The sequence below is a fragment of the Pteropus alecto genome, unplaced genomic scaffold (assembly GCF_000325575.1).
Source record: "Pteropus alecto unplaced genomic scaffold, ASM32557v1 scaffold101, whole genome shotgun sequence".
NCBI classification, from domain to species: Eukaryota; Metazoa; Chordata; class Mammalia; order Chiroptera; family Pteropodidae; genus Pteropus; species Pteropus alecto.
The window spans coordinates 4,702,096-4,718,441 of NW_006432945.1; the positions used below are offsets into that span (position 1 = coordinate 4,702,096).

Genomic DNA, 16,346 nt, shown 5'->3' on the forward strand with positions numbered 1-16,346 from the left:
TTCCTGCTGCTCCAAGTGTGACTGCGAAGGTGACACCAGCCTGGACCGTCTCTGGAGTCATAGGTTCCAGATGAGAAGGGCAGCAATGAGATGACAGGGCACGGCGGAAGGAGCACCAGATTGGAGGGTCTGCCTCCAGCAACATCCGCCTCCTGAGGCTCCACTTTGCTCACCTGTAAAGTGACAAGATTAAGCATAGAGCTTTGTTTTAGGTCTGAAATTCTGTGATTCTAGAATAGAAGACATTATGCACTCTCTAAATATATCCTGGGCACGATGCAACACTTTGAGCACTGATTGTGGATCCCCTGGGAATCCAGACGGCATCCACATGGGGCCACTTCCACCCTTGTGGTTCTGCTGTGGCTTAATTATCTCAGTCAACATCTCCGGGGTGTCCATTTTAGTGTTCTCTCAAGGCCGTCTTTGCAGATCTCTCAGCGATGCCTTTGGAGACATGGCAGCTCCCTTGCTGGGATTATAGAGACTAATTTTTCAAATTCATAAACAGTTTATTGACTGAATTGGCTGCTAATCATTATACTTGCTGCTCATTTTATTTGTTGTGTCGTCTAGGGCAGCCAAACAAGGAGGACAGGCGTCAGTGAAGCCCTCTTGCTTTCGGGTGTTCTAGGAGATAGTACGGACCCGAACAAACTAAGGCAGAGTCTGTACACCTGTCCCCACACACTCCACCCGGGCCTCACCTCAACTTGGTCGTTCAGTGTTCGCAGTATGTTAGAAATCTCTGTATTATATACAACATCTTCTCTCTTTCAAGACAGAATTAGTTGTTTTAGATGGTAGAACTACTTTCACGACTAGGCTTGGTTAGTAAATTTTGCAAAAGCAACATCATGCTTTCCTTTAAATGTTCCCCAAATGATAGTGATCTAAAGTGGTGGTACCCAATCTGGATCACAAAAGTCTTTTCCACTGGGGTTTTGTGGGTGTGCATGAGTTTGTGGTTGGTAGGTATCAAATCCTCACACGAGTCATTTGGATATGCATTTTTCATCTCTCTTGTGGTTATTGTTCCCAACTTTTGTTTTGAAGACTCTAATTGAACATTTCTAAATTAAATCTGTTACTAAAAGGGACTTTATTAAAAGGTAATATATTCAGAGAACAAGCGTGGGGGGTTGAGCAGGAGTGAAGGCGGAGAAATGACCAGAAGCAGAAGATGAGAGGCCGTGGTTTCAAGGCCACTGCTCTTTCTTTAATGTAGAAACTATTTCCGAAGATTTATCGTTTTACATGACCCGAAGGTGTACAAGACGGTCTGTGTGTAGACTCCTGGCATTGCCTTTCAGCAGAGCCAACCCTAGGTCTTGACAGCATTCTGAGACTCCACCACAAACAGTACCTCAAGTCCCATTAGGTGTTGGTGGGGGTCTAGAGCAGCAGTCCCCAACCTTTCTGGTACCAGGGACCAGTGCTCCAATGAGAATCTAATACTTGACAATCTGAGGTGGAGCTGAGGCAGTGATGCTGGCGCTGGAGAGCGGCTGCAGATGCAGATGAAGCTTCGCTCTCTTGCCTCCTGTGTGGCCTGGTTCCTAACAGGCCACAGATTGGTACTGGTCCATGGCCCAGGGGTTGGGGACCCCTGGTCTAGAGAACTTCCTAGATTCCTGGGGCCATCCTGGGCTCTGTTCCTCTGCCTTCTCGAACTATTTACCTTTCTTAAAAAAAGAATTTCAAAGCCCTTCACAAACTCTTAAGATGCTTTTGAAATACAACTCATCCTTAGTTTTGCCAAGGGTGATCGTGGCGGAGAGACCAAACACAGTTCCCCGGGAATATGAAATGGAATCTCTCTGATGGAACAGAGATCTTTCAGTCCAAACCAAAAGATGGGACTGAGGTATTTAATCCCAGCCCTTTCCCAACGCAACCCAGACAGAGCATCAGCTATGTCAGCAGAGTGGCACCACCTCCTGTGATCCGATGGGTCTCTGCAGCTCTGTTTGATGACCATCCATCCCTCATTGTGCTTTTTTGGGTGCTTACTGTGAGCGATGCTGTTCTTATGGTCCTGCCTGAACCCCACTTCCTAACAATTTCTCTCTAGGCCCCCCATGCCCATTGCTCCATTGACATGAATACAGGGCACACAGAGTAGTTTTAATGTTAGCCTCAGCAAAGCTTCATTACGAAGGTGAATCTACTGCAGAAAACAATCACGTAATGCATTCTTGAATGAAACAGGAGTAACTGGATTATCTGTGCTCCAGCTTCCCTTCGTGCAATATTAGAGAGTTTATGCCGTGTTGTTTTTGGATAATCTCCCATCCGAGAATGGCACCAAGCTTGGCTCTATTTATTTTAACACTTCGCCCGGGAATTGAAGCAAAAGTTTAACGTCAAGCACCATCAGCCTGTCTTGAACTCAGCCACCAATGGCACATCGTTTATGGGGCTGACTTGAAGGGAAGTTAGTTAACACTACACAGTGCCAGTACACTGTTTATTTTTTCATCTAAGCTGGTTCATTAGATGTATCGTGAAGGAGAGATAGGTTCCTCCATTTTAAAATATTAAATTTAAAATATTAAATTGACATTTAAATATTTACTGGCAGGAAAGCTCCGAATGAACACCTCCTAATCAAAGCAGGGAGACTGGAATCTTCCTGATTCTCGACCTTCTCTGTGTGTGGTCCACTAATTCCATTCCAAGGACATTCCAAGGGCAGCCTTAGACGCATTTGAGGAACGTGTGACATTGCAGGTTGAATCTGGGTGAGGCGATCCCAACTCTCCTGCAAGAAGAACCAGTGTGCTGACCCAGTGAGGCCCATGGGACTCGTGAAGAATGAAAGAGCATTAGGCCTTCAGAAAAGTTGTTGGCCCCCACGTTTGGCTAAGAGCAGGGGTTGGCAGACTACAGCCTATGGGCCGGATCAGGTCCTTAGTCTGTTTTTTTAATGAACCTAAGCTAAGAATGATTTTTATATTATTAAAGGGTTGTAAAGAAGGATATGCCACAGAGATTGAATGTGGACACAAAGCCTGTGTATCGACTACCGAGCCTTTCATGGGAAACGCTTGCCACCCCCTAGCTGGGGTTGTTTCTCTCTTTGGTAGACGTGTGCTCTCTGAGATCCCTTCTAGGTCTGAAGTTCCAAAACTGATTCTTTGATGGAATCATTTTGGTCCAGCTCTATCTAACCTGAACAGCCTCCCAGATATGTAATCCCAGCAGAGAGCTCCAGTCGTTTGTAAGGTCTGAGAGTATCTTGAAGTATATCAGGGGTGGAAGGGTGGAGGAAAGTATTAGATTTTAGATTTTGAAGCTTTTTCTCTGAATTTTTGTTGTATTTTGTTTTATTGTTCGATTAAACTTGGAGTCATTCTTTGAAACATGTACAGAGTTCGAGAAGAGAGGAAAAATTTCTCCATTATGACAGATAACATGACAATCATCAAGTATCCCAATATACATATAACACCAAGACTTCCAAGTGTGAACAAATAAACTAGCCGACTGAAGCATATTCAGTGAACCAGGTGTCAGCCCCACACAATAATTTGACAGTCTCAGAGAGTTTATTATAAAATTGTCATTCTGTTCCCCACATGCTAGTTTCTTTTTTTCTGAGGCTATAGAGAAATGCTTTGATTTATATTAATATCTATATGTAGTGTTGCCAGTGGAAAGTTAACAGTTTGACATGTATATACATACACACATTGTCCACAGGTAGAGTAGAAGATGTTAAAACATTCTTTTTCATTATGCGAACGCCATGATTATTGAACACTGTTGATCATCATGATGGTGTTTTTATGAGACATATGTTAACAGTCAACATTTTAAAGGTGTAGAAATTTTTTTGTGGATTCGGTACTTTGTAAATACCCACTCCTCAGAGAGAAAGATGCAAGTTCAGATGAAGAAGCAAAGAAAATACTCAGGGCTCGTCTCTGCCCTTCCTTCACGCTCCTTCACGCTCCTTCACGCTGTTGTCACCCCTGCCAGGGCGACGGCCAGAAGTGGCCCCTCACTGCCACACTGCAGACCGAAGTCCACTTCCTGTGGCCCTTTCTCATGGGATGTCACTGTCCACTCAAGGTAGAGCCTGTACCTCCCTCCTTGTAGTTTCCATGTGACTGTTCATTCTTTTTATTACATTTCCTCCAGTGGCCATTTCCATTATGTCCTATCTGGTTGCTACTCTACCCACATTTATAAGGGCTGGTGTGGCATTGGAGGATGTCAGGCGGTTTAACTGGGGCGTGTGCTGCCACAAACTCCACGTCGGTCCGTGGCGACAGACAGAGGGACCTGCTTTCCTTGTGCCACTTTTTCTAATTATCCCTGCGGGTCTTTCAGTCTGGTTGAGAGCAACGTGGGGACTGCTGTGCGGCTCTGGGGCTCACGCTTCTTCCCCAGCCCTTCCCTGGGCCGACTTCCCCGCCCCCGCCCCCTCGCACATGAATATGACATTGCTCCTGAGCACAGACCGGGAGCAGCTTCCACCAGCTGAAACCTCTGATCCCAAAGCCACGAGAGAGTTTGGCTTTTGGATTTTGGCAAGAAGGCCAGTTGCCCATCAGGTCAGCATGAATAAAGATTTCTTTCTTCCTTTCTTTTTTTAAAGTCGGGCATCAACCGACACTGCCCCCAGAGCTCCCTTTCTCAAGACGATTTAACCCCTTCTCCCAAGTACATTTTTCTTTTCTGAATGCACGGTCGTAGTTTTATTCTTTTCCTGTGAGACAACCAAGAAATCTATATGTAAAATTTGAAAGCCAAATCAATTCTGAGCCGTCTTATCATTTTTAAAGTATGTTTATCCAGCGTTGCAGTAGGAACGAGCAGACTGTTTGAAGGCCACATACTTCTCAAACCTTGGTTGCAACACGTTTGCGCCGTTTTGAAACTGTCTTTATCTAGCTGAGAAAACGAAAATCTATTTGATAAAGTGGCACTCTGGCCAGTTTATCTTGCAATATGGCTTTAGCTCACTGAGTCTATTGATTTCCTTAAATTAATGTTTACAGAATGCTACTGAATTTTGCTCAACAGAACATTGTTCTTTTGAAGGTTTATAAAAAAACAATGATACAGACTGTTATTGCCATGTGTTCCTTTGCTTAGACGGAGGAAACGTGTTTTTTTGTTTTGTTTTGTTTTGGGTTGTGTTCTTTCTTTTTTTTTTTTTAAGGACAGCCTTGAACTATAGCCACTTCCTATAAGCATTTACTCTTTACATATTTAAGTAGCAAACATGGACCTAGGAAGTGAGCCTGCTTGTAGGCCAAAAACTGTACCGGTGTTACCTAAATCTAATTCCGTGGGGTCCCCCGCAAGCCAAATGCCGCTTGGAGCAGCAGAGTGAAAGAGACTAGTACGAAGACTAATTGTTTTCATAGAATCTCCTCTGCCTTATTTCATATAGCCCAGTCTCGGTTTCAGCTTCCCAGCCAGTGCTTGGATAGTGCCAGCCCTTCCAAACATAGGTGCGAGCATCTTAATAAAATATAAACGCCACGTAGCCATTTGGCGGAAAATGTCATACCTTGCTCTTGGCCCATGGTGCTCAGTGTTGAATACACAAGACCCAATCTCTAGAGACGATTTTAGAACTGGCCTTCCCAGGGAAGTGCACACGGCCATTCAGCTCTGGACACGGATTCAAGTCGCAATCATGAAATGACAGAAATAACTTTGGAAACACAAAGCACCTTTTCTCAACTTGTTGGCTGAGCCAATTAAATCACCCAAGCGAACGTCCTCCAAGCGCTGCTTTGCGCACGCGTGTTAATCACAGCGAGCCGCCTTCCAGGACTCGGGCTGTTCCTCCAGGCGCCAAACCACCACCTTACATTTGGATGGTATTTTATGCTTTCCAAAGCACGTTTCTGCCTGCTTTCCCATCTGATCCTTCCCCGTAATGAGAGGGCATTGGGACACAATTCCACGATTCGCTCCGTGTAGCATCCTGCACCATTTCTTCCCTTCCGAAGGGCCAGTTCGTCCCCGGCTGTGCACACAGGATAAATGCACGCATGGCTGCAGAGGGAGACCCTTAGGAACAGCATCTTATAACTGTATTTCATAGCTCTGTGGTTCCTCTCTCCACCTCTGGCAGGAGAATTCAGTGAGAGTGAGACAGGGGAGAGGAGCAGCAATAACGTATCTGTTCTTGCCTTTTCATCTGATAATCTCTATGAGGAGTTACTAAAGCATCTAGGTTTATCCATTTAAGTCCACTCTGTCTGCAGTCTAAGTCCCCAGCTTGTGCCACTGCCGTCAGGAGATATGTGTCTCCTTGATCAATATTTACTTAACAAACAGCAGGGATGGGAGAGTTTGTTTAGAGGAATCATGTGCACGCTGGGGTGAATGAATGCTCAGGGAAGTATTTCAACTTTGTCTCCTTTCTGAGGATCTTTATGTGTGTGTGTGTGTGTGTGTGTGTGTGTGTGTGTACACTCGCGTGTGCATGCACGCACGCGTGCATCCACGTGCAGATGCGCTCTCTCTTTTTAGCCCCTCCAAAGACACTTAGAAGTCATCTAGAAAAATGCTTCATATATGATTAGTGCATCGTTTATACCATAAGAAAATTCATGGTATAAATTCAGGTTTGAAGAATCCAGCCCAAAGTTTGAGTTTCCCTTTGTCTGCCTGTGCAAGTTAGACATCTGGAAAGGCTCTTAGGACGAACTGGATGCACAAGCATCTTTCTTTGACTCCTTTCAGATGAGTGGAAGGGAAGAATCAATAAAAGCAGCCTGACAAGGCAACTCTATATATTTCTGATGGCATTACATATATGTGTGTGTGTGTGTGTGTATACACACACACACATATACATATATATATATATGTCTTTTAGAAAGCCCAAGGAAAAAAAGCTCTCCAGATTTTCAAAGCCGCTTACCCAGTTTTCGGAGTTAGATGTGTTTGACTCTAATAACAAATATGAATAGCAGGGTGTTGGAGTTGAGAGAGCACTGTCCTTTCAACTTCACCGAAACAATTGCTCGAAGGCTCAGTCAGTGCCTTCAATGCGGTTGACTTGGAGGCATCTGGGTCTGGTTTGGGGGGTTTTGTTTCTGTGTGTGGGTCGAGGCTGGCGGGTGGGGGGGGAGTTATTTATTTATTTGATTTTGTGAATCGGAGTTGTAAAGCCATCTGAAATATTCATGCAGAATTGTCTGAGAAGCCCGTTTCTGTTTTATTTACTGCACAGTAGAACAGCCACAGCGGATTAGTTCTACAATACCCGTAACAAAAGCCCAACAGCTGATGCATGTGATGTTAGGAGGTGACAAAACAGTTAAAGTATGCTGCTGGCTACAGGCAAGCAGTCAGCAGATGCAGACAAAAGGGTTTGTGACAAGAATAACTCTCTCTCCAAGGCGAGCAGTGAAGAGTATCCAAAATACCAGTACCCTTTTCTCCTTGACATTGTCTTCTTACAGTCAGCATTTTATTGCCCTTTTATAGTATTAAAAAAAAAAAAAAAAAAAAACCAGGAGGAAGAAGAAAGAAAATTTAAACACAAGCTAATTCACCAAAATACTAGCCAGGATTTTACTTTTCCATCAGTTAACCACTCCTGCCCATCCATATGTTTCCTTTTCCATTTCCCCGTTGAAGTAAGTTTGAGGGGGCAAAAAAAATAATTTAAAAGATGAACTGAAATGATGATCTCCCTTGATAAAATTGTAACCTATTGATAAGCTTGGTAAGCCCTTTGAGATAGTGGTTATTGGGGAGGGGCCAGGGAGAGAGGTCTATGCCTGGTTTATTTTCTGTCTATTTCAGCAAAGATCATTTCACTGATGAAATTAGGCCAGTGGACCAATTTTTAAAGGGGATCAAGGATGGAAAGGTATCCATGGGGAACTATGCAAGGGGCAAGGCTTAGGTCCCCCACAAGAGGCCGATGGATGAGCTTGCGGATGTTTGAGGTATGAAAAATGAGCTTCTCTGTCTCCAGAAAATAGAAAAGGCTGTCTTCTTTTTAACCTTTATAATTCCCCTTCTATTCTCTGTGACATTCATTCAGCTGCCAAGAGCGTTTGGCAAGGTTTGGGCCAGCGAGCACACTTTCAGTGACCGCTAACCTTGGTATGTCCTGACACTTATGATGAGTGTCTGCAGGACACAGAAGGCAGGCAGCCTGCTATGTCAGGCTTTTATTATGTACTGCAGAGGCTAGGGACAGTCAGTTTAATAAAACAAATCATCCTTGAAGGTAAAGCAACTGGGAAGAGGAGGAGGAAGACAGGGGAAAATGTGTCTTTGCCACTCATTCTGATAAAAAAAAAAAAAAGGACAGCAAACTAACAACTCACACACACATATGCGTGCACACACACACAACCCTCGGGGTGTGTGTGTGTGCGCGTGTGTGTGTATGCACACACATGCGCACAACCCAGCCACAGACAGCAGACTTGAAAACATCCTCCCATTTTCTCCATTTCATGGAAGCCCACAAGGCCCTCTTGCTGTGAGGAGACTCAAGTACAGACGATTGTGATGAAATTGGTAGACGCTGATAGCCAGCCCCCTTCAGATTTATGAGTGCCTTCAAGTACCTCATCGCAATATTATTCCCCTCCAAATATCAAGGCAAGGAGAGGCGGGACCGTTCGGGGTGAGGCTCCTATATTGGGATGCCTTTTATCAGAGCAAAGTTTCCACTCTCCTCTCCTGAAGAACACTCCGCACAGCAGCTCCCACAATAGCTTCAGAGTCCCAGCCAGAGACTTTGGAGGCTTTTGTTTTTCCCCTGTGGCATGTCCAAAGGCATGGCCCTCCCTCCCCCTCCCAGCAGCCCTGCATTGTCTTGCATTCCAGGGACTTGATTGACTGTTGCCACCTGATGCTGAGGAGATACTCTAGGGTTCATTCTGCACATTGTTGGGTTCTATTAAAAGAAACCTAGATAAGGGATTACTTGTCACTAAGGGATTTTCTGCAGATGTTTATTAGTGATTGGAAATCCATTAGGTGTGAAGAGGTACAGAAAAATCAAGGCAGTATTATTCTCAGAAGACTGAATTCTAAAGCACCACCACCCCCAACTTTACTCTGTTCAATGGAGTTGGGGAAATGGTTCTAGAAGAGAGGTAAGGGTCTCTTTTTCTCATGGGTGATATTTCTCCCTGTGGATGGAATTCTTTGGCGGTCTCAGAAGACAAGCTGCTACCCATCAGCCTGCTTCTCTGGAGCCACCAAAAAAGATGAACTGCTCTAGTATTAGAGGATCTCGTTATAACTTTATTTTATGTGACCCAGTTTGTTGCAGGATTATTGCCTCAAAGTAAGCACTAAATGAGCAAACAATTTCATTTGTTTGCAAAGAATTCACCCCTTCCCAAGCATAAACCAAAGACAAAGTCTCCTCCTGAGATCATCGTATCAGTCTCATTTATTTTGAACTTCCTAGATCTTCTGTGGTTTGTTTCAATCACAGATCACAGCTTGTCCAGGTTTTGATGCCTCAGATAAGTAGGAATAACTGAAAATGCATTAAAAAAGAGCAAAAATGGTTTAATGGAATGACACCTGGACAAGTTATTTTTCATAAGTCTCTTAATCGCATAATTTCTTCATCTCATAGACTCACAGTTTCTTCCTGTATAAAATGATGATTTCGGAGATCTGTTCCAATTTGTTAAATTCCATCTTTTTAAAAAATTCCTTTTTTTTTAAGTATTGAGGGAGAAGATGAGTGTGATGCTAGAGCAATATGGAATAAAGCAGAAGGCGAGATCTCATTACGATCTATCAAAGACTATTCAGAAGAACGCTGCTAAGCATTATGGGGGATGTGAGAGTAGAAACCATGGCTCTTTATCTAAAGACAACTTCGATAAATTCATTACAACTAGATGTAAGTAGGTGAAAAGATAAATAATATCAAGACAAGTACAAAAGATGTTAAAGGACAGCCCAAGAGTACTACTAAAAGAAACGAATGTTTTAAAAAGGATAAAACCCACCAAAAATCATTAAGAAGCATGGCAAATGATAAGCATAGTGAGGTGGATGCTGCACACCACCCCTGCCCCCCACCCCCCCACACACAAGAAGTTAATTTGTTTTCAGGCAAACGCTAGAACTACCCTTCCCTCCCCCTAGTGCTGACTGACACTGTTCTAGATTTATCTTCCTCCTGCTCCCCCATCCCCCACCCCCCACCCGGCTCCCAGACCCGTGGGCTCCTTGGAGTGGGCGGGGCTTCCAGCCTTCTCTGACTTCATCTGGAGCAGCTGCGGTCCTCTCTGTCCCTCACAGCTCTCTGCCATGCCATGTCACACCGCCGAGTGTTCAAGGAACGTAGATCTTCGTCACGGCTCTGTTGCCAGTGGCCAGTAAAACCACACTTCTTTAAATGTTTATTCTAATAAGTGCTCACGATTATGTTTCTGTAGCTTTTGGCTAACAGCTTTCAAACCAAGTAGAGTGGGTATCCTCACTGCCGAACTGCCCTCCAGCCAGATTCCTTCTCTCAGTAATGCCCATTTGATCAAATGTGAGGGATCGTTTGGGGAGAAAGTGGGGAGAGTGCTCAAAAAAATTGCTGAATGACGTTTCACTTACTAGTCTAAGGTGAGTGAGAGTGCTTATCTCTCCCCCAGGCCCCTCCCATCCCACAAATACTCATGTATATGCAGGAGGTTTGGAGAAAAATCACCAGAGTTTTGTAAAACTTCCAGATGAACTCTGCAGGAATGGCCATTGGGGCCTACGGGTTTGCACATTAATAGGGGACAAGGTGGTGTTTTGATGGTTTTTTAGGCAGTGCTGGGAACTATGTGGTGAGAAACTGGCCAATGTGTGCGTCTTTGGGAGGGGCCGCTCAAAGTTCTTCCTGTTGCTAGGCTCTGATTGGCCACAGGTGGGGGGCCTTTTTTTTTTCCCCCCTATAAAGTAAATAGATTTATTTTAAAGGATAAGTGACTTGCCACTGGAAGCATTGAACTTCTATGTCCAATAGTTTTAAATGTTTAAAACAGTCTGTGTAAAAATAGTGACCATTCTAGTTTAATTTAACAGTCACTATCATTATAGAAAGGTCCATTGCACAAATTGTGAAAAGGTGGGGAGAAAGGGATCGATTATGTTCAACGGGACAATACCTCCCTTTTTGTTTGATAAGTGACATGTCTTAACTGACGTGAAAATCTTTCATCTCTTCTATATGTGTAGACAGATCTGTCTACACATACAACTATAGGGCATTTTCTTCCTCATATGTCTGCACTTACTGTAAAAATAAAACATTATTAATGCAAAAGTACCCCACTAAAAGAAATCTACTGAGCATCAATGTGTACTTGGAAAATTATGAGTTCTTGGAATGATTCTGTGAATTCATTATCTTGAGATGGGGAAAGACAGGCCATGCTTTAGGATACTAAAAGAGAATATCACTAGCTACTCCTTTCCCTAGACAAGAGGTCAGACTATTAAATAAACAATTAAGAACACACACACACACACACACACACACACACACACACACACTATACATATATACTAATTGCTGTGGAAGAAAAGGATTGAAAAAATAGGGATCCTAAAAAAGAATATTTGTTGAATATTTATCTTGGGCTATAACGACTTTGAACAATTCCCTTGATCTCTTTGAGCCTCGGTTTTCTCACTGTAAAATGGGGATAATAACACCTCATGGAGATGTTAGGGGATTGAATGACATAATTCACGTTCAGTTTGTAACACATCGCCCAACACTTAATAAGCACTACAAGAATATTAATTTTTTTTATTATTATTAGCTATATAAATCACTTTCTTATGGAGCGTATCTCATCTCAAGGTAAAGAATTTTCTGGTGTATAATTTTAAGATTCAGTACAAATTTTATATTTTAGGACTCAGAGTTAATGTCATTATCTCACTCCTTTTTGTGTGTAGAGTGCTTTATAGTACAGATTACTTCGATATACAATTTACCATGCGAGTCAACCCTCTGGTTCAAACACGCAACTCGGACTTTGGTTTTCTTGGGCTTAGTTTATATCAAAGGCCAATTATTTATCCGACTTTTGAGAACACATTTTGTTTTCGTAATGGAAATCCAAAGGAAATAGGATTCACAGTTTGAAAGACTGGTTGGAGACTTGCTTCTGGAATACACTTATTTCATTAATGCCCTAATATTCTCAATGGAATCCTAGCTTTTCCACTGGTCTGCATGTATCTTTGGCCTAGGTCTTTCTAAAACTCTACAAAGCTGTCAACCTCCACATTACAGTGCTGCTATATATAACAACTTTACATAAGAGAATAGAGGCCGGCCATTTTTAGAAAATGCAGGTGCCATGTAAGCCCCTTTCTCAAACGAAGAACTTAGCTCAGTTTCCTTTGAAGAACTGGAGACTTGAAACTGAAAACTTTATTAATGCCATTGTCTCCTTGTATCAGCAGGTTCCAGAGAGATTCCTGGAAGTTGCACAGATCACATTACGGGAGTTTTTCAATGCCATTATCGCAGGCAAAGATGTTGATCCTTCCTGGAAGAAGGCCATATACAAGGTCATCTGCAAGCTGGATAGTGAAGTCCCTGAGATTTTCAAATCCCCGAACTGCCTCCAAGAGCTGCTTCATGAGTAGAAATTTCAACAACTCTTTTCGAATGTATGAATAGTAGCAGTCCCCTCTGGATGTCCAAGTTCTACGTGTCTAGGTTTTGATTTCATATATATGTGTGTGTGTGGGAGGCATGGATGTGTTATGAAATCAGCTGGGAATTCCTCCTCATCACCTTTCTCTCGACTTCTTTTGTTTTCCATTGCAAGGGGATGGTTATTTTCCTTCTGCCTTTAGTTTACTTTTGCCCAAGGCCCTTAACATTTGGAGACTTAAAATAGGGTTAATTTTCAGGGAAAAAGGAATGTTGACGTGTGTAAAGTTTATATTAGCAAGGAAGGGCATTCGTTAAAGATGCTTCTGCCTGACGGATGGTATATTGTGAATGGCGGTTGGCAGAGGGGGACCCACGACACAGCACAGCTCTACGGTGATGTGTCTCTTGTTTTTACTGCTAAGAAGGTTGGAAAACTCAATGAAACCACTTCATACACTTAACTCTTTGGTTTAAACTCAGTAAGTAGCTTTTTATTTCATGTTTAAAAATAACGCCAATGGCAGATGAATAACTTATTTTTAAAGTACCGCAAAAGGCCAAATTTCAAAAAGAAAAATAATCACTGTCAAGCCTTTCCTAAGAGAAATGGCAGATACCCCAAACTAGTACCAACTTCTCATGGAGGCAAAGCAATTTTTTCACAAAACTGACTCTTCTAAGATGAGACTGGAAATTCATCCATGATCCTCTAGTCACCTCTCTAAATTTTCCAATAGGTTCTTCTTCATAATAAGTGAGTCTATATCATTCTTCATAGCAAAAAGCCCCTGTAACTTGTTATCATTTTCTATTTATCTTGCTTCAGATATTAAAAGGCACATAAGTTTCAAATTTACTCTTTGCTCAAATTTGTTTATATGCTTACAAGAATTATTATTTCTGTTTACTATTTAACACTTCCACCCCCCCCCACCCCCCCAAAAAAACCCACTATTTTCTGAATATCTTCCTATAGTCAGGAACAAAGGACATCCCCACTTGACCATAAATTTCCTGCTTACGCTAGAAGTTTGTTGACAGCCATTAGCTGACTTGATCTTCACCTCCTGAGAGGAGCGTGTATGAGAATGACCTATTTTCATATACAATTCCACACTACCCTGATGGATAGTTCACAGCGGTGACAGTCTAATTAAGTGTTTCTTCATTTTAGGTGTAGCATTTTAAAGCAATTGATAAAATCTCTTCTAATTCAGAAGCTAGTATTGACCAAAATGGGAGAAGAGTGTATAGCATAGCAAAGTTTGGGGATCAACCCAAAAGACACAATTTTAGCACACATAAGAAAGCTAGCTGCTACTTTATGCTTTCTTCGATGGTTCTCCTCTTTTTTTCTTTTTCTCTTTTTCCAGTTTTTCAAAGGTAGACAACGTCCCATATTTGCTCTTAAAAAGTCGTGTGGCATTCACACTTGTTTTCTTAGATGGATTTCGTGTGCAGATGCAGTAAGAATTCCTTGTTCACTCTCATAGGTTTTTCCTGACCCTCCCTTCCCCTTAAGTAATTTGATTTGATATACACCTCCTAAAATGACACAGTAACAGACTCGGTATTTAGATCATAGAGAACATAAATACTATTTTTCCTTCAATTTTATAAAAATCCATCTGACTTCGGAGAATGCAGGTCGACCCACGTGACTAACCAGCTGACCCAATCGCTGTAATTTAACATCGTTTATAAATTCTGCTGATGGACAGGAATGTATGAAGGCAGTTATTGTCAGCACAAAGCCTTAAAACCTGCTGACTTTAAACGAAACAGCACAGTCCTCTGATGGCCCGCATCACTGAGGAAACTAGCCAGCCCCCGCAGTGTAGACAGAGCACCGTGGCGTGGGCTGGAACACCACCGGTTTCGCTCTGCGCCCACAGACACATCACGTGGCTTGCACTGTCTTCCACAACGCACCCAGAGCCATCAGATCCGATTTGTTCTTGGTCCAGCTTGCTCGAGGAAAAAAAAAAAAAGTTCAGATAATCATTACCTTGGAATAAAATGCGAACCAAAAAAAAAAAAAAAAATTCAATCAGCATAAGGTAGGGAAGCAATCTCAACCCTTGGTCACACTCTTTTGCCTCGCTTCTTGTAAAAGAGTGTGGCATGCACTGTCCACGTCAGATACAACTGGGTCTTTGCGTTTCCATGTAATTCGTATCAGCGTTGGGTTGCCGTTTGCGAGGTAAAAGGCAAAACCGCGGTGTGTTCACCTGTGTGCTCAGATCGCTCGAATCTTCTGGATCCGGGGCAAATTCGGTATTGATTCCAGACTTATCTGGATTTTTAGTATTATTCTCCCCTGCCTCTCTAATTTAAATAGCCAAATTAAGCAAAAGTGCGTGTTCACAACCAAATGCTGATGCTCTTATCAACGATAACATCCCCTCGATGTTCACTGAGGCATAGAAATTACTATGGAGTAGAAATTGCAGCGTGAAGATAAGCTCACCTCATCGTTCTGGAAATAGAACTCAACCACCTTGCTTTAAGGTGTTTTCCTCCCCTTTTGCAATTGTAAAACATTGTGCCTCCCAGTGCATTGGAAAATGACAAAAACCTGTCTCTCAAAATTCCTATTTAACAGGTTTTTTTTCTTTAAATCACCATCTTTCAAATCTTAACTCTCACCAAGTGAAAATTGGCTACTTGGGAGAAAGTTAACTTTCTATGGTGGGAGAGCAAAGGATGAGGGACAGTTTACATAGAAAAAAATAAAATAAAAGTCTAAAGTCCATGTTGAAATACCACATTACCACTTATTTTCTGCTAACCCTAAATTATTTTTGCATATACACTTGAGACTATAGTCTGTGCCTAGACCTAAAATGCACCAGCGGGAGGATTTTAAAAAATCCTTCAAAATACCAGTTTTTTCCCACAAGTACAATTGTTCTTGTGCCTTCTGTGGCTTTCGATTTCATCTTTTTGACTTTATTTCCAATTACTACGGCTGCAATAAACACTAGATTCTTTTTTTCTTCTGGCTGTTTGACATAACGTTGATAGCTATGCATATTTTGTGTCTTTTTAAAACAAAGCGGGAGAATACGTTTTTGAAGAAGAGAATTTTTAGAACAGTTTGATACCGCAAATTATTTTTTTCCTCAATTGTTTGAGCAGCATTCGAGTTTTGAAAATTCTTGTAGAAGCCAATTTTTTGTAACTGTGGTGCAGATCTTGTGTTTTCTTAGCCTAATAAAAAGTAGTATAGAAGCAATATTTCATACCATGTGCTATATATGTGTGTGCAGATGTGTGAACATAAAAACACACACATATACACACATGTAAAAATATACATATATATATGCGTGTGAAGTGGAAAGCTTACCTTTTCCTATCTAGATTTAAGGACCTATTTTAGACATTTGTTATGTTTTGTGAAAAGAATGTTCTATTTGCAGCAACAAAACATTTAATTCTTACTGTATCTCTGGCTGTTTAATGAGGACGTTTCACATTAAATGGTAAAAAACAATGTGGAAGATGGTAGAATGTAGTAATTATTTAAGGAACTGTTCACTCACATATTCCTGAAGTTTGCTTTGTGCCTCCGAGTATTATTTAATTAAAGTGTTTTATGTTTGCGGAATCTTTGTTGCTGTACTAAGGATGTGGGTGAATATCATTTAAAAAAAAAATTTAAAACAACAAAAAAAGCAAAACAAAAACACTAAAGCAAGAGGGGAACTTTTATAAA

General features: G+C 41.9%; 1 protein-coding gene across 1 annotated transcript in view; it reads left to right on the plus strand.

Moving 5' to 3' along the window:
* Positions 1–14,685, plus strand: part of PROX1 (prospero homeobox 1) — a 48,738-nt gene extending 34,053 nt beyond the window's left edge. Inside the window, exon 6 of the mRNA XM_006907722.3 lies at positions 12,427–14,685. Within this exon, the coding sequence (XP_006907784.1) occupies positions 12,427–12,612 (186 nt within the window). The 3' untranslated portion in view covers positions 12,613–14,685. The remainder of the gene's footprint in view (positions 1–12,426) is intronic.
* The last annotated feature ends 1,661 nt before the right edge of the window (positions 14,686–16,346 follow it).